This window comes from Lycium ferocissimum, chromosome 1, assembly GCF_029784015.1.
Source record: "Lycium ferocissimum isolate CSIRO_LF1 chromosome 1, AGI_CSIRO_Lferr_CH_V1, whole genome shotgun sequence".
In the NCBI taxonomy this organism is placed as follows: Eukaryota; Viridiplantae; Streptophyta; class Magnoliopsida; order Solanales; family Solanaceae; genus Lycium; species Lycium ferocissimum.
This window is the reverse complement of record NC_081342.1, coordinates 69,449,551-69,473,265: the sequence shown is the minus strand read 5'-3', so window position 1 is coordinate 69,473,265 and position 23,715 is coordinate 69,449,551. Positions and strand designations below refer to the sequence as shown.

At 35.7% G+C, this 23,715-nt stretch overlaps 2 protein-coding genes across 2 annotated transcripts; both read right to left on the bottom strand.

The window, feature by feature from the left end:
* Window positions 1-922: 922 nt before the first annotated feature.
* Window positions 923-6,116, bottom strand: LOC132058843 (MND1-interacting protein 1). Its single transcript, XM_059451218.1, has 3 exons — window positions 4,252-6,116; window positions 1,837-2,071; window positions 923-1,424 (listed from the first exon to the last, which is right to left on the bottom strand). The coding sequence occupies exons 1-3, from the start codon at window positions 5,875-5,877 to the stop codon at window positions 1,153-1,155; spliced, it is 2,133 nt and encodes a 710-aa protein (XP_059307201.1). The 5' UTR covers window positions 5,878-6,116; the 3' UTR covers window positions 923-1,152.
* Window positions 6,117-13,174: 7,058 nt separating this feature from the next.
* Window positions 13,175-17,046, bottom strand: LOC132058833 (plant intracellular Ras-group-related LRR protein 5-like). The gene is made up of 3 exons (XM_059451207.1): window positions 16,519-17,046; window positions 13,861-14,777; window positions 13,175-13,631 (listed from the first exon to the last, which is right to left on the bottom strand). The coding sequence occupies exons 1-3, from the start codon at window positions 16,961-16,963 to the stop codon at window positions 13,503-13,505; spliced, it is 1,491 nt and encodes a 496-aa protein (XP_059307190.1). The 5' UTR covers window positions 16,964-17,046; the 3' UTR covers window positions 13,175-13,502.
* Between the last annotated feature and the right edge of the window lie 6,669 nt (window positions 17,047-23,715).

Here is a 23,715-nt window from a genome sequence, read left to right as displayed (position 1 = left end):
TGATGATTAACATTTGTCAAAATACACATTCATTAGTATAAATAGTACTAAAATAATTTACCACAATGTAGTGAATGATATCTAAAATATTATAGGTCAAAGTCTATCAACTACGCCTAATAATAACTCAAAATCAAGACTTGAATCTAGATAAAGAAATCTTATTTAGAATGACATTGCCGGTACTTTTATCTGTTACTACATTTGCTTGTATTTTGCTAATTTATTGTCCTATTCTCTTAAAATCCGGCTTTGAATGCATTACTTTTGAGCCGATGGTCTATCGGAAACCACCTCTATACCATGCAATGGGTAGGGGTAAAATCTGCGTACATCCTACCCTCTCTGAACTCCACTTGTGAGATCACACTGGGCACGTTATTGTTGTTGTAATGGCATTACTCGTACTTAGAAGGAATAGTGCTGTGACAGCATCAGCAGCATTTTTTTTTTCCGGGGTACCCAGATCAATTTGCACGCATCTTAACTGATTTCATGAGATGTTTGCTACTTTACACCAGAACAAATACCAAGTAATTTTATCTGCCAAAGCTTGAACATATGGAAACAAATCCCCTAAACTCTTTTGGCCTCGCTGAACAGAATCTGCATGTAATTTAATAACTCTGCTCAGCATGTAAATTTAATAACCAAAAATATTACGAGGGCCAACGGGCACAGGGTTCAAAACTCGGTGAAGAAAGAATTACACCTCTATTCTTCTTCATTTAAATATCATACTTATGGATACAGCATGATTCAAATTCATAATGTACGATTAACCACACAACACACGTTCACAACACACGTTGCGCTCTTACTACTAAATCAAAGCTTGGAGTCAGGGGATGAAGGTGGCTGCAAACCATATACCAGCAGGTTTTTCCATGACATATTGAACAGATTAAAGAAGAACAAAACATTTCAAGATAAGAATTGCTACATTTCCAGGAGAATATATACTGCTACCCACAGATAATGCAAAAACATTTGCAAAACCTCTACAAACAAGTGCCATTACAACAAAATGTACCACTTGGCCAGGCTCCATCTAAGATGCTTGCACAGTCAAGCATAAGTTTAAGACAAAAAAAAACAGTAAATTAAACATTGTCTTATCGTCTAAAAGACAGTTTATAAGCATGATGAGGTCTATGACGTTGCGCCAAAGACCCGGATCCTCTGTTCAATTGGAACCCGGCAACACGGACATTTAGCTCTTCCCTTCTTCCCATAGTTTTCGTTGCAGTTGGCACACAGAACTTGATGAGCACAAGGCAGGAACACAACAGAAACTTCATCCTTCATGCATATTAGACATTCCCTATCGGAATTATCCTTCTCAGAAGAATCCTCGAATCTGTCTAACTCACGTAACATCCTTGCAATATCTCCTCCGTGGGGCTGTTCCCCGTTATTGTTACCTGTAGAGTGGCAATATTAGCACATGGAAAACATGACCCGCCAACCCTGGCAAATCTGGGCAGGTTTTTGACCCGCCCATTTATTAGCTCCCCCCAACCCATTTCAGCCCATCAAAAATTGGACTGATATGTAGCTCAAAATGACCCATGAGAATATTTTCCAAAAATCATTTTGTATTTGATATGTTATATATAGGCGGTAGCCAGAATAAGAAGAAAATTAGTTTTATTAGGTACTAAAATAAAAGAACAAACAAAGAAATTAAAACTTAGTAACAACTGGGTTGGTTGGGTTATGACTCTCTTTTTAGCCCAACCCATTTCAGCCCAAGTAACTTTTGGGCGGGTTAAATCAGCCCATTTTGACCCGCCCAGATTCACCCAAACTCGCCCATTGGACACCCCTAGTTACCTGTTACTAAATTAGCAGACTGATTCTGCAGCTCGGTAGATGCTCTAAGCCGAGAAAGATCCTGTTCAAGCCGTTGGAGATCATCCTTATGCCGCTGGAAGTCGATTTCTATCTTCAGGCGCAACGCCTCGAGCTTTCTTTTGTTATTAGCCTCGGCTGCTTCTTTGAGACGTCGTTCTTCCTCTACTAGTGCTGAGGCTTGCTCCTTTGCCTTCTGTTCCTGCCTCCAATTCGCCTGACAAAAATAAGCAACATTATGTATCAACACGAGGCATTCAGTTCAGCACAACTGTTATGCTTTAGATTATCCAACTCCCGGGAAAGCATAGGTAAAAGTAGGAAATAAAGGAGGCATTAGATGCCTAGGTGCATTGAATCATACTCAAGGAACTATCAAGAAAGAGCTAAAGAAACTTGCTGTTGTTCAACAATTAAAGGGATGACTCTAGCACCACTTTTCGCCGGTAAAACGCAGTTGGAACATAATGCAACATTATCAGTCAAAGGTGTTACAATTCCCTAATAAGGTTTCAAAAAATATTCCAAGTAAACAAAATATAATTTTGTAAAGATCAGTCAATAAATGTTTTCAGCCAACTTATTAGGCAAGAAAAAAATGAACAAGAAAAGAAAGAAAAAAGAAAAGAACAAAAAAGATCAGTCAAGAATGGAAGCAGATTGCTTTTCACGAATGGAAGCAGATTGCTTTTCCCCCTTTCCCCTTTCCAGATAAGTATGAAAGAATATGCTTTTAAATGTTTTTGACCATGAATGAATGAATGGGGCTTTCGAAAAGGAAATTAAAATATCCACTCTTACAAAATACAACTGAGTTTCTGTTGGTGGTGTTGAAAGAAACTGGAACTTATCTATTGGCTGACAGAAGGGGCAAATGGTGCAAAGTTTGGTAATTTCTTTTAAAATGAGTTGCCTCATACTTTATCAAAAGAAAACGTCTGTGACAACAGCTAGTGTTTTTCGACCTTTGGAATCACATTGAAATCAAGTTTAATCTGCATTTTCAAGGATTCAGCTTGCACTATTCAGGTCGAAATATCAAAGGGTAGCAATTCTAAGAAACATACGGTTGCACACAAGGGTGTGGCCTAGTGGTCAATGAAGTGGGACGAGAACCATGAGGTTTCAAGTTCTAATCCCAGCAGAGGCAAAAGCACACTAGCTGAGTTCTTCCCATCTGTCCAACCCTTGGTGTGCAACAAAGAGCAGAATTACCTGGCACCTGTGCTAATAGGAGGTAGCAGATACCAATGAAATAGTCGAGGTGCACGCAAACTGGTCTGGCACCACTGTCGTCAACCAAAAAGATAAAGGAAAACATAGGCTTTCTGAATCTGCAAAACTCTGCTTCCACTCATTGAACAGCTTTGAGAAGAAAATTTTACGAAGTCGTTTACCACAAAAGTAAAACTATCTTGGCTTTGAGAGTTGAATTGACTAAGATTTGTCATGAAACTGATGAATAGCTACTTATCTGTCTAAATAGTTAACAATATCAATCAACTGCGCCACGATTCCAACTAGTTGGGGTCAGCAACGAATACCACAAGACGACTTCACGGGGATCACCCATTCTAGAAGTAATCTTGTCAAGTTCGCTTGGCTTCACAGTTCTAATGCCTCAATCTCAATTAATTGGGATTGGCAAGGGACAGAACATAAAGACTTCCCTGGGGACCACTTGTCCTAGCTCTAATCTTGTCCAAGCATGCGTAATTTGGGAGTTCTGATGGGAAGTGCTGGTTTGATCGCATTCCTCAGGTAAAATTTAGACCTTTTCTTAGTAAAGACTTAAATAGAGTAATTTTGAGCCAGACAGCAGACAGCAATCTACCTCAATCCCCTTCCTTTATCCGGACGTAGGACTGGCTGGTTTTCAAAGGTCATCTTACAACTAAAATATAACTCTCTTTTATCAACAAGCAAGTGAGGGAGTAAAAGAAACATAAGATCAGAGATAAAACGTAGTACATGACACATCTTCTTTCAACAAACTAAATGAATTCTGATGCAATGTCTACTCTGGAGTCTGGTACAGTTATCTAATTTCTACTATTTTTGGTCGTCCAGTACAGTCTTTTGTGTGGCAGCTTCTAGGATTTGATGGAACTTTCCTAGCGTGTTTTTTTAAATCTTTTTTGCTACAGTTTTCGTCAAATCCAACCGATGGAGTTTGTTAAATATTGGACGGAGACCAAAAGTGTTAACTTTTTGGCTAACTTAAGGGACCAAAACTGTACAAAGCATACTTTAGGGACTATTTTATACCTACTCTCAACCATAAGGGACCATAATTGTCATTTTCTCTAAAATGTTGTGAGCAATTGTTTGCATTTCCACTGCAAGATCGCCAATAACGAGTAAACATCAAGGAGAAAAAAGAGAAGAACATCATACCTCAGCGTCCTTTTGAGCTGCTTCTACCTGAACCATCTGCTTTTTCAAATCCAAAATCTTTTCTTTCTCCGCTGCGATATCCTCCTGTAGCTTTTTCTTCTGTTTCTCCCAAACAGCAAGCTTCTTAATGCACTTCTTCTCCCTCTTCGCAGCCTCCATACACGTTTTCACAGATTCCGAAGCGCTTAACTTGGACGCCTCCATCTCAGCCCTTATCTCAGCGTTCTCCGTCTCGAGTTTTTTCACAGCCAAATTCGCACGATCGACTTGTCCGCTTGCTTTTCTTAATGCATTTTCCATATCTGATAGCCTCTTCATGGTAGTATCTCCTATTGCCTCTTTACCCTTTTTTAGCCTTTGCATATCTTCCTTTTCCATCCGTAACGTCTTGAGTTCGGTCAAGTCGTGGCTGAGTTTCCGGGCTGCTTGCATCGCTTTTTGATGGGCCCAATCTTTCCGTTCCTTAACCTGTCTCTCGAGATCTTTTATCTGATCGATCAAACCAAGAATCATTTCGTCTTTTTGGTCCACGTGTCCGTCACCCTTCTGTGTATTCTCATCCAGATTCAAATCTTGAAATTTACCCACCACAGAGTTAACCACGTCTTGGCTTTTCGACGTTTGCAAGTCACCACCAGACTGGGTTCCACTTTCACTAGCGTTTTGCATATATTTCGGGTTTGACCTAAATCCTGCAGTAAATGCAGCTACATTCCTCTTAAGCAAAGTTTTCATCGACGGAGTAAGATTAAATCTCTTAGGACACTCGATCTCTTTCTGCGAACTAGAAGAATCTGAGGTAAACGCAAACGACCTATTCAACGGAAACGCATTCGCAGTACTATTCCCAAAACCCCACCCGCCATGAAACCTACACATTGCGGGCACAACCCCAACAGGCCCCGCACCGATACCCTCCACATTAGTACTATTACCACTACTCACCGACCCGTTACCAGACGAAAGAGCGGGAATTTCCATAACACTAGCCCGACCCACGTGAAGATCACTCATTAACAAACACCACATAGCATCACCTTTACTCAAATGTGGCTTAACTTGTTGCAACAAACAAACCATACCCGCCAACGAATACTCTTCCAACTGCCTCAAATCGACAAAACAGTTGTGATCCGAATCCTCCAAACTACTACTCGACGAACAACTACTCCCGCTATTTAAATACGACAACGAGTTATGCAATATATTAGTTAACACATCCATACCACCATAACAATGACCATTCTTTAAAATTGCTTTCATAGCCACTTCTTCATCATAGCCTAAACCAATTAACTTATTTATAGCCTCACTATACAAAATCTCCAAATTTTGTAACAAGATTTCTTCTAGTTGTTCTTCAGTACAGTAACCCCAACCATTCTCATCAATCACAGAACCCGACCCGGGACCCGACCCGGAACCCGACCCGGGCTTAATGGGGTATTCATGTTGAGGTAAATCAGTTTCAAGACTCAATGGATTAACACCAATTTCAGTAAAATCTGAAGAATTACAGCTAAGGGTATTATGGGTATTATTATTATTATGATCATGATGATTATTATCAGTTTTGATGGATCTTGGTCTTCGATTTGTTCTTGTATACTTTTCTTTAGAACCCATTTTTACTAGAATTTCTAAAAATTTCAAGAACCTGCAAAAAAAAAAAAAAAAAAAAAGGAAAACACAAAAACAAAAAAAAAATGAGTTTTTTCAAGAATTTTTTTTGATCAATTGATGGAGTTTATATATAAAGAAAAAAGACTTACAGCTAGTGATTTTTGCCTTCTTTGATGATTTAAGACTATAGATTTATATAGAGAGAGATGGGAAGTGAAGGATTTTGCAAATGCCATAAAAGTTTTGTTGAGAAAAGCTGCAAATATATATATATATATATATATATATATATATATATATATGGAAGCTTCTATATGGGCTTGTTATGGGCTGGAGGTACATTTTTTTGCGCGGATTCCCTTTGTTTTTGCGCGGATTATCCTTCATTTGGGTGGTCTTTAATTTTTGTCATTCAAATTGGTAGGACTCCGAGGTTGTGGGTTTGAATTTTAGGTCAAAGAAAAAAAGTTTACAATGCAAAATTTTGCAAGGCTCATGCAAATTCTGTCTTAAGATAGAATTTTGTAAATTTGTCTATGCAAGGCAGAATTCTGCCTTGAGAATTTTTTTTTTTTTAGCGAAGGGCAAAAATTAAAATCACCAATTTGAGGGGCAAAAATTAAAGACCACCCCCAGCGAAGGGAAATCCTGCAAATTGCCCGGATCCCTTCAAAGGCACTGATATTTAATATTTGTCCCCCAAATTGTTGGTCTTAAATTTTTATCCCTCATATTGCTGGTCTTTAATTTTTATCCCACAAATTGTTGGCCTTTAATTTTTGTCCCTCAAATTATTGGTTTTTAATTTTTGTCCCTTAAATTGTTGGTCTTTAATTTTTGCCATTCGTCTAAAAATCTATGGGTTCCGGATTCAAATTCCCACTCAATCAAAAATTTTAAAAAAAATCACAAGGCAGAGTTTTGCTAATAAGGTTTAAACTCTGCCTTAAGGTAGATTTTTGCAGGTAAATTCTGCTTTGCAAATTTTTTTTAATCTTTTACTGAGCGAGGGTCCATGAATTGTTAGGCGAAGGGTAAAAATTAAAGACCAAAGAATTTGAGGGACAAAAATTAAAGACCACCCCCGAATAAGGTCAATCGTGCAAATTTTCCTCTGTATACTGATGGGTTTGGGTTCAAGAAATTATGAGATATTAACATAAATTTCGGAAACAGCCTCTCTACCTGCTAAGGTTGGAGTCTAGAATCAAAATACCCCAAAAAAAGTGGGGTTGAACCAAAATACCAAAAAAAAAAAAAAAAACTGTGACAAAAGTACCTTTAACACAGTATTTTACTGTGTTAAAGGACTTAACCGTAATGGCGCGTTTAAGTCCTTTAACGCAGTAAAATACTGCATTATAGGACCTAGTAAAAAAAATAAATCTATAACGAGTATTTTACTGCGTTATAAAACCAGTAAAAAAAAATTGGTCAACTTTTTTTTTTTTTTTTGGCAACACTTAGTGTTTTTTTCCATACTTTGACCAACGATTAGTCGTGTGTCAAGACTCCGAAACGTCAATATTTTATATAAAACCTGATATTTTTTTCTGTGTACAATAATGTAAGCTCAATACATCAAGGATACGTAAACGTTCGGATCGTTATTTTAGGGGTTGAAAAGGTGCCCGAAGTAAGTTTTGTTTGAAAACTTTAGGTTTAAGTGTTCTATATACATAGACGTCCATTTTTGTTTGAGGACTTGTTGTCATTAGCTTAGAGTTTTTTATTTTTAGGGTTTAGATTTAAGTGTGTTATTTTTTAAAGCTTAACTTTATTTCAAATATACGCGATTTTTTGCACTCAGACGTCCGATTTACGCGATTTTTTTTTTTTTGCAACATATTCGAAATAAAGTTACGCATTAAAAAATAACACACTTAGTGTTTTTTTCCATAAAAAGATCGCAACATCTTATTTTAACAAATTCTTTTTTTTTTTGCAACACTTAGTGTTTTTTTTCCATACTTTGACCAACGATTAGTCGTGTGTCAAGACTTCGAAATGTCAATATTTTATATAGAACATGATATTTTTTTTTTCTGTGTACGATAATGTACGCTCAATACATCAAGAATACGTAAAAGTTTGGATCGTCGTTTTAGGGGTTGAAAAGGTACCTGAAGTAAGTTTTGTTTGGAAACTTTAGGTTTAAGTGTTTTATTTTTTAAGGTTTTGATTTAAGTGTCTTAGTTTTTAATCAAGACATAACTTTATTTTTAATATAAATCTAATTCAATTAGATAAAAACGTATTTAAAAAAATACAGGGAGAAGAGCTAGTTGTAAAGTGGTCAAACTTTAGATGGTCATAACTTTGCGCTCGGATGTTCGTTTTATGCATTTTTTTTTTATCCTGCGTATTTTTTCGAGATCTATGCGGACAACGTACCGCAAGGCGGTTTGGCCGAGCCAATTTTAAAAAAAAACACCTTTTATCCTATTCAATTTCAATTTTTCCCAAATTGGCGTAAAGTTTTTAGTTTTCTTTACTTATAATATGATGATACACAATATATTTCAACGTAAAAATTGCAGGGTAATGTAGCTGTGAATGTCAATTTCACTTTTGTGGTTTCAATTTTCGAAAATAAAGCTGACTAATTTTCTCGATATATGAAGTTGACTAAAATAACCTTACAAAAATAGAACACTTAAACCTAAAGACTTCGGGCACCTTTTCAACCCCTAAAATGACGATCCGAATGTTGACGTATCCTTGATGTATTGAGCCTACATTATTGTACGCAAAAAAAAATCAGATTCTATATAAAATATTGACGTTTCGGAGTCTTGACACACAACTAATCGTTGGTCGAAGTATGAAAAAAAACATTAAGCGTTGCAAAAAAAAAAAATTGACCAAATTTTTTTTTTTTTTACTAGTTCTATAATGCAGTAAAATACTGCGTTAAAGGTACTTTTGTCACGTTTTTTTTTTTTTGAGTATTTTGGTTCAACCCCACTTTTTTCCGGGTATTTTAGTTCTGGACTCCCAAGGTTGAAGTAAGATTTGCGTACACTCTGTCCTTTGGGATCGCACTTATGGGATTACATTAGATATGTTGCTATTGTTGTATGTTGTTGTTGTTGTTGGTAACATGAATAGCCGCTGGCGTAAGAATAACCGACAGCTATATATATTATCATGTATGTTGATTAGAGGTTGTTAATATTTTGGTCGAACAATCAGCTGTGTAACTTGGCTAATCCTGGCGATCTAACATGAATATTTTTTGGTTAAACAGTATCTTCTATTAATGACTAAAAATATTTACAATACAAAACATTATCAGTTCTGGATCAATTGCTTTCCTCAAAGAAAAACATTGTATCTCTAATCTGCTATCCTCAACTAAAAATAGAACCAAAAGCACCTAAAAGACTAGGAATTGATTACACAAATCATCACAAAAGAAAATAAAACATAACCGTAACTGTGGAAAGGTATTCAGACTTTGCAATGCAGCCTGTCATTTAGGATTGGCTCGACCTCTAGTGTGTAAATGCATTACAATTTTATTCAGCACCTGAGCAATTACTAGTGTACCATGTTGAAATCTGATCTTACACTGCATTTGATCTATAAAGAATTATCCCAAGAAAAGTCATCTAGTAATACATTGGTGTTAAATTTCAACTTTTGGGGCAAAAGTTGTTTTGTGCAACGGGATCAAAAGTACCGTAGCACCATAAATAATAATCTATTTGTGTAAATCTCCAATCGTATTGGTATTGAATTCTAACATCTGGCTTAAAGCTATTTCACACAACTTTTTCAAACGGGATTAAACTTAATAGTAACAGTAACACCATAAATAATAGTCCATTTGTGTATATCTTATAATTGAGTTTGGTACTGAATTTTAACTTTTGGCCCAAAATGCTCAATTCTTTCGAATGAGATCAAACTTTGACTGTAACACCATAAATAATATTCTGTTTCAATCTCCCGATTGGGTTCAGTATGAATTGGGGTGGGGATAATATCTAGAAAGAAAGAAAATTCAGTTTGACTTGAGTGTTTAAGAAATAAAAATAAATATATTCAAGAAAATTTGCACTTTACCATCTATAAATTTTTTGATTAGATAAAAATACATACTTTGTATATGACACATCCATGCATGATTAAAGCTCCTAGTGTTCAGCTGGGATTATTTGTACTAAATTTTGGTGATTTACCATGAGTTGTGACAAGACAAATCTTTTGGTGATCCACCAAGTACTAATTTTAACTTTTGATGTGAAAGTTATTTTGCACTGTAATATCATAAATAATAGTCTATTTGTGTAAATCTTCCGATTTGGTTAGGTATCGAATTCTGACTTTTAGCGTGAAAATTATTTCACAACCTTTTTAAACGGGATCAAATATAAATAGCACTGCATGATAGACAGTGTGAAACATCAACTATTTAAATTATTGAGATTGGTATGAGAATATTGAATATTAAATTTAAAATTGATTTTGGCTAGTTTGAATTAATTCTGAAGCAACAACGTATTGATGAAATTTAATTTCTGGTGATCCACAAGAAATTGCGAAAAACTTATAAAATTATGAGACAATTCGTATTAAAGTTCTAGTGACTCACCGAAACTTGTGGCAAAACTATCCATAAGAAATTCTTAGTGATCAACCAGAATTTATGAATAATTTATTCCACAATACAACATAATTTGTACTTGTAGTTATTCTTCCAGACTTATGACAAACCCATCCATTAGAGCTCCTAGTGATCCGCTAGAATTTATTGCACTAAATCTTGGAGATCTATTTTGAGTTATGGCATGACAAGTCTTTTGGCAATACGTCAGGTATTGAATTTTAAATTTTGGCGCGAAAGCTATCTCGCACAACTTTTTCAAATGAGATCAAACTTAACAATAACACCATAAATAATAGTCTATTTGCGTAAATCTCCTAATTGGGTTTGGTGTTGAATTCTAACTTCTGGCAAGAAAGCTATTTCACACAACTTTTTCAAACGGGATCAAACTTAAGAGTATCTCCATAATAATAATAATCTATTTATATAAATCTCCCTATTGGATCTGGTATTAATTAGGGTAGAGGTAATATCTAGAAAGAAAAAAAATTCAATTTGACTCAAGTGTGTGAAAAAAATAAAAATAAACATATTCTCGACAATTTCCACTTTACCATCTATAGATTTTTTATTAGAAAAAACACATACTTTGCATTTGAAGAGGGAATGTGAAAATAAAATAGGAAAAAATAAAATAAAACGTTATCTAATGTGGCATTGACGTGACACATAGTGTGAAACATTAACTATTTAAAAATATTGAGATTGGTATTAAAATGTTAGATATTAAATTTAGAGTTGATTTTGGTTAATGTGGATTAATTCTGAAGCAAAAACATATTGATGAAGTTATGGTGCGAATACTTTATAAAGTTATGACACATTTCGTACTAATAGGGCAAAACGATATCAATGCACAATCTAAACAATCTACTACTATTATTATCCATCATTTCTTCTCTGCTCATAAGCAAGAATCCAGCATGGCTTCACCATTAACAAAAAGTACCCATCACTGTGCAAAAATCATAGATGAAATTATAAGAATCTACAAACCACTAACACCAAGACATTTCACTACAGAGGTTGAAGCAGCAATTTCTGTAACCAAATATTTAATAAATTCTGTCAACTAGATTTAATGAGAATTATAGGGGGATCAGCGGGAACTCACATTTAGAGACATAGTTTTTGTAGTTTTTGCTATTTTTGTTTCATTTCTAGAGTCTAATACAACTTTTAAATGTGCAATTTCTGCTATGTTTGGTCTAGTTTTGGTTTAGTACAGTTTTTTGTGTTGCAGTTTCTAGGATTTGATGAGACTTTCCTTGTGTTTATGATTTAATCTTTTTTCAATTGTTACATCATACACAGAAAAAATTAATAACAATAAATAACTTTGACTTATATCATTGTTATTGTCAAATCTTATTTCTAGTTTTGGTGCCAACAATTAACCAATACAAATTCCTCCAAATAAACAGAACTGGTGTTCTGTATTCTAAACTTTACACGGACCAAACAAGATTTGATTTTCGGGCAATTCGCAGAATTGCCCTTCTTTTGGGGTGGTCTTTAAATTTTGCCCTTCATATTTGAAATGTTTAAATTTCTTGCCCTTTCGGCTAACACCCATAGGTTCCAAGTTCGAACCCACACGCAAATCAAAATTTTAAAAAAAATTCGCAAGGCGCTTTAAATTTCGCTTATGCCGCGGCTACAAAGATACACTTGTTAAGGAATTACACATTTTATGCCGGACCGCAGATACTATGCCTTATTATAAGAGATTGGCATAAGTATGCGGTCCGCATAACTTTGATAATTCCTTCACAAAGTTATGCCGTGGGGGCATACTTTAATGGGCAAACTTTATGCGGACCGGCATAACTTTGTGAAGGAATTATCAAAGTTATGCGGACCGCAAGATTTTTATGTCAAGTTGCCACATAAGGCATAAGAATCTGGTCGGTATAACTTTGATAATTCCTTCACAAAGTTATGCCGGGGTGGGGGCTACTTTTTAATGGGCAAACTTTTAAAAAGGACCGCATAACTGTGAAGGAATTATCAAAGTTATCTGGACCGCATACTTATGCCAAGTCCGCCCACAAGGCATAAGTATGTCGGTCCGTATAACTTTGGTAATTCCTTAATAAAAGTATGCCGGTCACGGATAGCGAAATTTAAACTTGCCTTAATTTTTTTTTAAAATTTTGGCTAACGCGTGGGTTCGAACTCCGGAACCTATGGGTGTTAATTAAGCAAGAAATTTTTTAAAGATTTCAAATATGAGGGGCAAAATTTAAAGACCACCCCAAACGAAGGGCACTCCGCGCAAACAAGATTTGATTTTCCAACTATGTAAAAGTCTTTCAGTAATCCATAAAACTTCAATAATTATAGTGTGAGAAAAGTATTAGAATGGGGAAAAACTACATTAGAACATACATTTTTGATAGCATACTAATGGTTCAAAAGTTGAGCTTCCATAAAACAGTAAAGACTTACAATTTCTTCAAACCAGAACACATATGGGAGAGTTGTATAAAAAACAAAAACAAAAAAGAGGAGGGGTGGATTTTTTTTTTTTTGCGGGGGGGTTGGGGTCGGTGCACGAAGCATAAAGTGTTCACGCAGGGGCCGGGGAAGGCTCGCATCCCAAATGGGGTGTGCTATAGGCAACCTACCCTATCGACCGGTGACCTATCTGTCAACATGGAGATAATTGTATTACAATAGAAATGAGAAAAATTTCTTCACTCAGTTTAAGTCTTAAAGAAACGGTATTTACATGTTTGCAGTGTTCAATATTGTGTGGTAAATGCAGTATCCTAGCAAACTGCCATATCCTTACAGTTTGGAGAAACTTTTTATACATGCATATACACAGAAATCGTGAAACCGGATTGCTTTGATAGATTCTGAAGGTATCCGACACCTCTCACTGATGCGAATCCAAGATCTAGAACTAGCCGGTTCAGAATGAGTACGTGCTAAATGTTTTTTTTACATATGCATACATAATTCAATCCAGAAAGCAATGGATTAAGTGGAACCCACAGAACCTGCTCTAGATCCGCCTCTTCCTCTCAGTGCCAAAAAATAGGCAATTTCGAGAAAAAAAAGCTCTCCTTTTCTTTGGCCGCTGCAATTGAAGCTCATTCGTAGCTACAAAATCAGCCATGTACTCTACAACAACCTGATGGCAAGAAAAAGAAGAAAATGAAACAAGTTCAATTGATTAATTTTCATATAAAAATAAATTTTATATTTTCAGATATTCAGAAAACAAATAGTCTTAACTATTTAGTATTTAGATCTTAACAAAATTTTAGATTCAGACATCTAAATCTTAATGCACAACTTAATATTCAGATTCAGCCGTCTTAATCTTAACGAAAACAAATGAGGCCGAAGCATATGATTACCTGAGCTCCTAGCTTTATCATTTGCCTCGGTGGTACTTCTAGTGGAGTCTCGTCAGCTCGAAAAGTTTTCAACTTTGACAAGAACCTGAAGGAGTCAGGCAGCGTTCTTATTTGACTGTTGCTAATATCAAGCTCTTCAAGATTCTCCAGGTTCCCGATTGATCTTGGTAAAGTTCTCAAGTCCGCAAAATTGTTCGCAAGATTAAGCTTTTCCAAGCTAACAGCGAAACAAAACGTATCGGGTACGTTCTCAACTTCATTGAAGCTAACATCAAGTTCCCTGAGGCGAGAAAGATTCCCCATCGTCGTTGGTAATCCTTTAATTCTGTTAATGTGCAGCGTAAGAATCTCCAAGCCTTCGAGCATTCCCACTGCCTCGGGAAGAGATTTAAGCCGATTAAAATCCAATCTCAACTCTACAAGGGAAGAGCAGAATCCGATCGTGTAAGGAAGTTCTTCGAGCTGATTCGTTTCAGCATTTAGTCTCTTCAAGGAGGTCAAGTTCCCAACGCAATCAGGCAAATGAGTGAACCGGTTTGAAGCCAAATCAAGATTCATCAGATTTACTAAGTTCCCAAAAGAAGCTGGCAGCGATTTCAACCTGTTCGCGTGAAGGTCGAGATCAGTCAAATTGAGCAGCTCACCAAATGAATCAGGAAGGTTTATAATTTGGTTTGAGTGAAGATCGAGCTTCGTTAAGGATTCAAGGCTACCAATGGTAGTTGGAAGAGCCATAATTTGGTTATCAGCAAAGTTTAGCCCAGTGACATTAACCAACTTCCCAAGTGACAATGGAAGCCATTCAATCTTGTCCATTAACTTGTTATGAAGATCAAGAACTGTTGCTCTAGTTTTGGCAGCATTTTCAATCAGGGCAGCCACTTTCATTAAACTGTACTTCTCTTTGTGCTTGATCTCTGGAGGCAATCATACAACAATTAAGACATAGTATGAATGACAAGCCTATCATTTTTTTATCAAGTAAATATATTATTAATGAAATGGCCAAAATCGACCGTATACAAGTGGTATACCAAAAAAAAAAAAAAAAAGTAGAGAACCTACAAAAGATGACCAGCCTATCCACTCCAAGTCAACCTTGGCCCGCATACCAGTGACGAGCCAAGATTTTACTAGTGGATTCAAGATATTAAGAAGTACACAACCAAAGAAGGAAAGAGGATTCAACATATAGTATATACAACAACTGCACCTCAGTTCCAGACAACATATATAGTATATATACATAAAAAGTAATTGACCTATTTGCACATTGTTATTTTCGGGCTAAGGGGTATCAAAACTGACCTATGGCTGGAAGTCCAGTAGATTAGCCCACATACATAGCAAGCTAGCGCCATCACTAAAAAGGAAAAAGAATTAATCATGCAAACTAGGATTCAAGTTCCAAGAGAGACCAAAAAGAAAAACTCTAAGTGATGTTTATCCATCAATCTAAACCTTGGCGTACATGTGTTGGTGAGCTGTGGCAGAGGGCGAAATCAGGAATTTCGCCAAGTCCGTCCAAGATTTACCTGTTAACATAACTTTTTTTTTGCGCGGATTGCCCTTCTTTTGGGGTGGGCTTTAAATTTTGCCCTCAAATTGGTGGTCTTTAAGTTTTACCCTTCGATTGAAAAGGTAGCCGAAAATATTGAGGTTTTGGGTTCGAACCCCCGCTCAGTTATAAAAATAAAAATAATTTCGCAAGGCAAGGCTTTGAGAAAAAGTGCATATACTAGTGTGGCGAGAAGCTTTCTTAAGGCATAACTAAAGTTATGCCGGATCCGGCATATGTTGCCTTAAGGCATACGCATAACTAAAAGTTTGCCTTATAAGGCAACCTATGCTGGATCCGGCATAATTTTAGTTATGCGTATGCCTTAAGGCAAAATATGCAGGATCCTAAGATAACTTTAGTTATGCCTTTAGACAACTTATGCTGTCTCTGGCAGAGGTTGCCTTAAGGCATAAAGCTCTGCCTTATAAATTGCCTTAAGGCATAAAATTTACGTCGGAACCTAAAGTTATGCCTTAAGGCGCTTATGCCAGATCCGGCATAACTTTCTCCAAGCCTTGCCTTGCAAAATTATTTTTTATTTTTATGTCGGAGCCGAGGTTCGAACCCAGAACCTTAGGGTTTCTACGCGAAGGGCAAAAATTAAAGACCAGCAATTTGAGGGCCAAAAATTAAAGACCGCCCCGAATGAGGGGCATTCCTGCGAATTGCCCTTAACATAATGACACCGGGCCCTTATTGCAGCCCACTCTACTGAATCAGCTGCTTTATTTTTGGTACCGACAATTATATACCTATATAAAAAAGTAATTTTTGACCTACATACGCAATATAATTTTCTATATACACCATATAATTTTTTGAAGAAGAAGAGATCAACTCTATATTTGACAAGAAGTAATTGGATATACATGGTTTTTTCTGTTCATAACCATATAGCAGTACCCAAGAATAATAGACAACAAATGTGTAGGTTTTGGATATTAAATATAAATATACATATTATATACACAAATTATACATATAACATACATAAATACACCTATATTATACATGATCAGTGTATATGTATATTTTGGCTAGCGCCTGTAATTAATTTAGGCCGACTGGCCAAAAATGAAAAAAGCAAAAATCGAAACCTGATGAGGAAACAGAAGTCTTCAAAGTCTCATCACTGATCAGATCTTTTCTTCCAGTTTCACCAACTTGGTCCTCAAAAGAATTGATTTTTTCCACTTTGGTCCCCTCAGAAATCAATTCTGTAGCTTTATGAATTAAGCCATCAAAATTCTGATAAGTCTTATCAAGTTCAATTAACTGAACAGCCTCTTTTTTATGTTCTTGACTTTGAAAAAATACCATAGCCTTTCTAACTTCTTGTAGTAAAGAGTATAACTCTGTTGGAACATTATTTTCTGGTGGCAATTTATTGGAAATTTCATCAAGTTCTATTTGTTCTTCAGTTTCTACTGATTTGATTACAGAAATTGCTGCTTCAATTTGTAAAATGGAAGGTCTTGGTGGTAGTGATTTGTAAATTCTTGTAATTTCATCTATGATTTTTGCACAAGCAGGTGAAGTCATGGTTTGTTGCTTGTGAGTAAAGAAGAACTGATAGGAAATTAGTATAGTACTTAGCTTGTTTGGATTGTGTGTTTGATGTGTATTGTGTTGAAATGTAATGAATGTCAGGACTTAGGAGTAGTTAAAATTTATTGAATTATTTAAGGGAAAAAAACATTTATCAGCCGGCCCAATGATACAGTTTACTTGGTTAGGGTCATTTGCACGACAGTCCCTCAAAGGCACTCGTTTTTAATTATTGCCTCTCAACAACAACAACCCAAATGGAAATCCCACAACGTGAGGTCTGAGGAGAGAGATGGGGGGGACAGAGTGTCAGACTTTACTCCTATCAAGCAGAGGACGATCAAGCTTTCGAAAGACCCTACTAATAAAGATAAAAGAGGTCGGTGCCAAGAAATTCAAAGCGATATGGAAATGGAAATAACGAAAGCAATTAAGCCTTGGTGAAGCAATTTGCAAAGGCGAGCTATCACAGATAAAATAAGATAATCAAAGTACAGGGAATAACAAATAGTAGCAGAAATCAAAGCACAAGAACTTATATCGCGATAATGCGACTACTAATATGAAAGGATAAATGATACTATCTACTAGTAGGGGTGTTCACGGTTCGGTTTGACTCGGTTTTTGGTTAAAACCAAACCAAACCAATTAAGTCGGTTTTTTTTAATATTCAAACCAAACCAAGCCATTATAGTATAAATTCTATCGGTTTTGATTTTTTCGGTTTTGTCGGTTTTATCGATTTGGTTCGGTTTTTTCGGATTTTAAGAATGTATTAATACAAAGAACCTTTGAATTAAATGGTAACTAAATACGACTTTGACGTGATCCATTCAAATCTAAGAATCTTCTTAATTATTTCATTTAACTTTATTTAGGTATAGGCCTATGGCTATGGGTATGGGAATTACAAAAACGTAACATCTACTTTTCATGATTCTAGTTACCTCCCTACATATAGCCTTTTGATATTACGCAGCCCTCCGGAATTTTTGTTAGCTAGACTCTAAAGCGACTTCCTTAGTCCTCAACTTGCAAACTTGACGACCAAGAATAGCCACTCGAATCTTTTTGCAAGACAAGCTACCATCGTGTTTATGAAGCATTGAGAAGAAAGCACAGAAATTAAAACGGAAAATGATAAACAGAAAGACAAAGTCATCTACCAAATATTTTTAAATTTCAATTGCCATTTTCTTCCCTTTAATTTGTTAAAGACAAAATGCTAGTTTATTAGTAGTAATTCAGATGGCATGTAAAAGAGGGAACTGTAAAACTGGATAAGGGGGAAAATTTTATTTTACCTTTAGCAAATTTTTATTTTATTTTACCTTAAATTTAAATGGGCTACACTTTTCTTTCTAATTATTTGAATTTATATTGGACTTGATTTGAGCCAAAATTTTGAAGAAGATATATATATATGTATGTATCTATCGGTTTGGTTCGGTTTTGGTTCGGGTTTTTTTGGTTTAACACCAAACCAAACCAAATGTTATCGATTTTTTAAAATTTAAAACCAAATCAAGTCAAAACAAGCCGGTTTTCGGTTTATTAAATCGGTTTGACTCGGTTTACCGGTTCGGATAGGTTTTTCGGTCTCATTTGAACACCCCTATCTACTAGCCTTCTACCCTAATTTGAATCCTCCATACCCTCCTATCTAAGGTCATGTTCTCAGTAAGCTGTAGCTGTGCCATGTCCTGTCTAATCACCTTTCCCCAATACTTCTTCGGCTTACCCCTACCTCTTCTGAAACCATCTATGGCCATCCTCCCACACCTCCGCACTGGGGCATTTGTGTCTCTACTCTTCACATGCCCAAACCATCTCAGTCTCACTTCCCGCATCTTGTCTTCCACCGAGGCCACTTCCACCTTGTCCCGGATAGCCTCATTCCTAATCCTGTCACTCCTGGTGTGCCCACACATCCATCTTAACATTCTCATCTCGGCAACTTTCATCTTTTGAACGTGAGAGATCTTAACCGGCCAACACTCCACCCCATACAACATAGTCGGTCTAACCACCACTTTGTAGAACTTGCCCTTAAGTTGTGGTGGCACCTTCTTATCACATAGCACTCCGGAAGCGAGCCTCTATTTCATCCACCCTGCCCCAATACGAAGTGTGATATCATCGACTCATCGTCAATCTCCCCGCTGCCTTGTATAATAAACCAAAGATACTTGAAACTACTTTTCTTCTGGATGACCTGGGTACCAAGCGACACTTCCACGCCAGCCTCCTGAGGTGCTTCACTGAACTTGCACTCCAAGTACTCGTCTCGTCCTACTCAACTTGAACCCTTTAGACTCCGTAGTTTATCTCCAACCTCCAAAATTAGCGTTAACTCCGCTATGAGTCTCGTCGATCAGGACTATGTCATCCGCCAAAAGCATACACCATGGCACCTCACCTTGAATTTGCCCTGTCAATCCATCCATCACCAAGGCAAATAAAAATGGACTAAGAGCTGATCTCGATGCAACCCCATCACAACCGGGAAGTGCTTCGAGTCTCCTCCTACCGTGCTTACCCCCCGCTCTTGGCTCCCCATACATGTCCTTGATCACCCTAATGTACGCCACAGGTACACCTTTAGCCTCCAAGCATCTCCATAGGATCTTCCTTGGAACTTTGTCGTAAGCCTTTTCTAGGTCGATGAATACCATGTGTAAGTCCCTCTTCTTTTCTCTATACTGCTCCACCAGTCTCCTTACAAGATGGATGGCTTCTCTAGTTGAGCGTCCCGGCATGAATTCAAACTGGTTCTCTGAAATAGATACGCCTCTCTTTACCCTCATCTCCACCACCCTTTCCCGCACTTTCATTGTATGGCTTAGCAGCTTAATACCTCTATAGTTGTTGCAATTCTGGATATCGCCCTTGTTTTTGTATAGGGGGACCATTACACTCAACCTCCATTCTTCGGGCATCATTGCCATCTTAAAGATGACATTAAACAACCTAGTCAGTCACTCCAAACCTGCCGAGCCTGCAATCTTCCAAAATTCCCTAGGAATCTCGTCAGGTCCGGTCACTCTTCCCTTGCGCATCCTACGAACAAAGACCCTTAACCTCCTCAACCTTAATACTCCTGCAATACCCAAAATCGCGACGCCTCCCTGCATGTTCTAAATCTCCCAACACAATGTCCCTGTCCCCTTCTTCATTCAAGAGTTTGTGGAAGTATGACTGCCATCTCCGTCAAATTTTTGCCTCTCAAATTGATGGTATTTAATTTTTGTCCTTCGCTAAAAATTTCTTGATCCCAGGTTTAAATTTTCGCTCAGTCAATAATTAAAAAAAAATCACAAGGTAGAGTTTTGCCTTCACCAGAAGGCAAAATTTCAGGCATAAGGCAGACTCTGCTTTAAGGCAATTTTTTTTTTTTTTTTTTTTTTTACTTAGTTGAAATTTTTACAAACTTCTGCCTTAAGGCCTAACTTTTGCCCGAATAGGCCTAGTTTTGGAAATAGGCCTAACTTTGCTACAAACCTCTGCCTTGCGATTTTTTTTTTTTTTTTAAATGAGCTGGAGTTCGAACTTAAAACCTCGGGATATTAGACGAAGGGCAAAAATTAAAGACCACCAATTTGAGGGGCAAAAATAAAGACCAGCGCCTTTGAAGGGCAATCCGCACAAAAAAAATGGTTTACTTGTTTTAACCCTAAACTGCGTATAACCATAAACTTTGTCAGCAGGGACTTATTTTTTTTTTGGTTTGCAAGGACTTGCAAACTAGAATAGGAAGGAATTACCATGCCTGTTGTTTGCTTAAATCACAGAAGTGTGATTTTATTGACAATTTCCCAACAAAAGATCCCACGAGTTTCTCTAACAAATGAATCGATCATTATTCCAGATCTATAGTGTACAGTTTTTTTTTTTCAATTTTTTAAAATCAATAATAAATCTGCAATTTTTATTGGATATACAGCAGTAGCATTTATACATGAGTTATATACAATTATACATCAAATGAAAATTTATACATGAATTATATACATTTATACACACATTATACATGAAATGAATATTTTTTTAATTATTATTTTTATTTTCGTTCAAACCCTACTCGTGGGACTACACTGGGTATGTTATTCTTGTTGTTGTTAGTTTTTTATATAGATAAAAATCAAAGATCCTATGAATATTTTACGTTTGAGCCATTGAGTTCTTGACCAATCATATTGTTAATTTGTTATATTGTTTCTTATGAATAATTTTACAACCAAAATTCTTAGAGAGGTCATGCATGAGCGCAGGATTTTTTTTAAAATTGTTTCCCATTGATATTTTTCGTTGGACCAATTAGAATTCTTGACCAATCACATCCAGTGTTAATCAGTACTGGCTTAAGATTTAATTAACTTATTGGTAAAAGATGTTTTGGGACAGGCTTTATATGGCATTAAATAATTAATTTTGCCAATATTTAACATTTAATGTTTCTAGTTGTGGATAAGGGATTCGTTAATAGTCCTTCTTGTGTTCTTATCCACTTTACATCATAGTCAAGAGATTTTACAACTTGCAAAAAAGTCTTATTAAACAATCGATGAGAGGAATTTGTATTTGAGTTTGAATTTGAATTTTTCCTTGCTAGAACTTTTATGATTATTATACCAAAGGGTGTTTTTGGTATGGAGAAAATATTTTTGAAAAATTAAAATGAGAAAGCCTTAAATTCTATGAAAAGTTTGATGAAACAAGGGTGTCAATCGAAAACTTGAATTATGAAAATTAAAAGTAAGATAGAATCATAAATTACAAGTTAAACTACCAAGAGAGTGAAGTGTTATTACACCAGACTGTGGTGCTTAAATGTAGAAGCTCAATAGAGTGTTATAAGATAATAATAGGAGTCAACATTTCTATTGCATATTAGTCCATTTCAGTATTATCAAATATTCTAGTTTGAACTTTGATATGATGCTTTCTTTATCAAATTAAAGTTTCAAGCGTTACTTTAATATTTTTCCGCTATCATTGTTAATATGACATGAAGTATAAGTTAAGCTGTAATTTTAAATTTTGTACTCTAGTCAATTTTTAAGTGGCCATAAGAAATCATTTTCTCAGAAGACAATGAAAAGATCGGTGTAACTTATATGATGTCTAACTTTAGTATAAGTTTGAAAATTGAGTTCTTAATTTTCTAAAATAATTTCAAGTATTTGAAAATCACATAAAAACTACTACATCTTATAATTTTGTTTACTTATGCTTATTTGAGTACCATTTTGTGTTCCGCGCATATTAATTTTTACATTCCACATTATGTGAACTTTAAGATGTAAATTTAAATCATATAGTATCACATTCTCATCAGAGAAAAGAACATTAAAATAGTGGTTGGAAATCAATTTGATGGCAAAGTATCATATAAAATTTTGAATTGTTTGATTTGTGATTCAAATTGTGCTCAAAACAATAAACGTCGTTAGTAAACAATGTTCAAACAATGAAACAATATTTTAATAAAATCGAGAAAACAAAATGATTTAATTCCCTCAAGTACCCGAGGTTATGGATTACTTCCTCCAAGGATAAAATGGATAAACCTGTCAAAGGAGTAGCAGTACCTCAAACGCCTAAGACTTCACGCGAACTCAAAGATGGCAACGAATCACACAAGACACTGACTCAGTTTTTATTTTGTAAAAGTATGCATAGTGCATATGGTATGCAGAGTCTTTTTTCGATTTTGGAATCTAGAAAATGAGGCGTTGCCTCTGTATTTATAGCCACAATTTTAAGCGAAATACCTGTTCAGAACAGGTATGGTGTCTATTCGGAAAGGCCATGTCTTTTCTGAAAATAAAATTGTCTGAAATAGAAATGTCTATTGGGAATTATTCCGCGAATTTCCAAATTAATTTTAGCGCGGAAAAATGAATAAAATAAATTTGGTCTAAAAAGATTATCAATCAATTCATTTGACCAAATCCAAATCTAAAGCCGAGCGACGACGGTGGCACGAGGGGAGTCCCTTTTCTCAACTCTTTAAGAGCCAGAAGAAATGCTTCCATATATAAGCACACAACTATTTCTTTTCACCACCAATGTGGTACAAAGCTCATTTCCAAATAGAACTTTGCTTTAAATTTCATTTTCACTCCATTTCCCTTTTCCCTCCATTTCTCATTCATACTCACTTAGCTAGCTTCATTTATTAGCTAGCTTCAATACGGTTAACCTGTACCTATTGCTGGGGTGAGAGGTGTCAAGTATCCCATAAAACTAATTGTGAGCGCACAAGTTGGTTCTGATACCACAGTTATCTAATTATCTAAAAAAAAAAGGTAGTGCATAAATAAATAGCTTACTAGTATTAAATATTTTTGGAAGTACAAAATGAAAAAAAAAAACTAGAGAAATTTCAATAAAAAAAACTAGAGAAATTTCAATAATATACAATCTATCATAAAATATTACATTCATATAACCATATTTTTAATTTACATTCGCATAGTCAATTTTTTTTTTTTGCAATAATATTTATACACACGATATACAACATTATACAATTATTGTAGACAATGTATAAACCCTGTATAAAAGTATATAAAGGCCATTTCAAATAATATTAGAAATATGGATTATTTCGGATAAATATTTTCTCCTAATAGACATAGAGTGGAGTCCATATTTGGGATGAGCACTTTTAAATTGTCCTTGTAAATACTTCGAAAAAATTTAAAACCAATTCCACATGCGTTATAATCATTTTAATCAAA

Bases quoted from the DNA above. Each gene is read 5' to 3' on its own strand.
- LOC132058833 (XM_059451207.1), bottom strand. From the start codon at position 16,963: ATGACTTCACCTGCTTGTGCAAAAATCATAGATGAAATTACAAGAATT. The intron at 14,778-16,518 runs GTTTCGATTTTT...GATTGCCTCCAG, and splicing joins GACTTCTGTTTCCTCATCAG to AGATCAAGCACAAAGAGAAG. The intron at 13,632-13,860 runs GTAATCATATGC...TCTTGCCATCAG, and splicing joins TGATAAAGCTAGGAGCTCAG to GTTGTTGTAGAGTACATGGC.
- LOC132058843 (XM_059451218.1), bottom strand. From the start codon at position 5,877: ATGGGTTCTAAAGAAAAGTATACAAGAACAAATCGAAGACCAAGATCC. The intron at 2,072-4,251 runs GTATGATGTTCT...TATTTTTGTCAG, and splicing joins CAGCTCAAAAGGACGCTGAG to GCGAATTGGAGGCAGGAACA. The intron at 1,425-1,836 runs GTAACTAGGGGT...GCCACTCTACAG, and splicing joins GTCTGCTAATTTAGTAACAG to GTAACAATAACGGGGAACAG.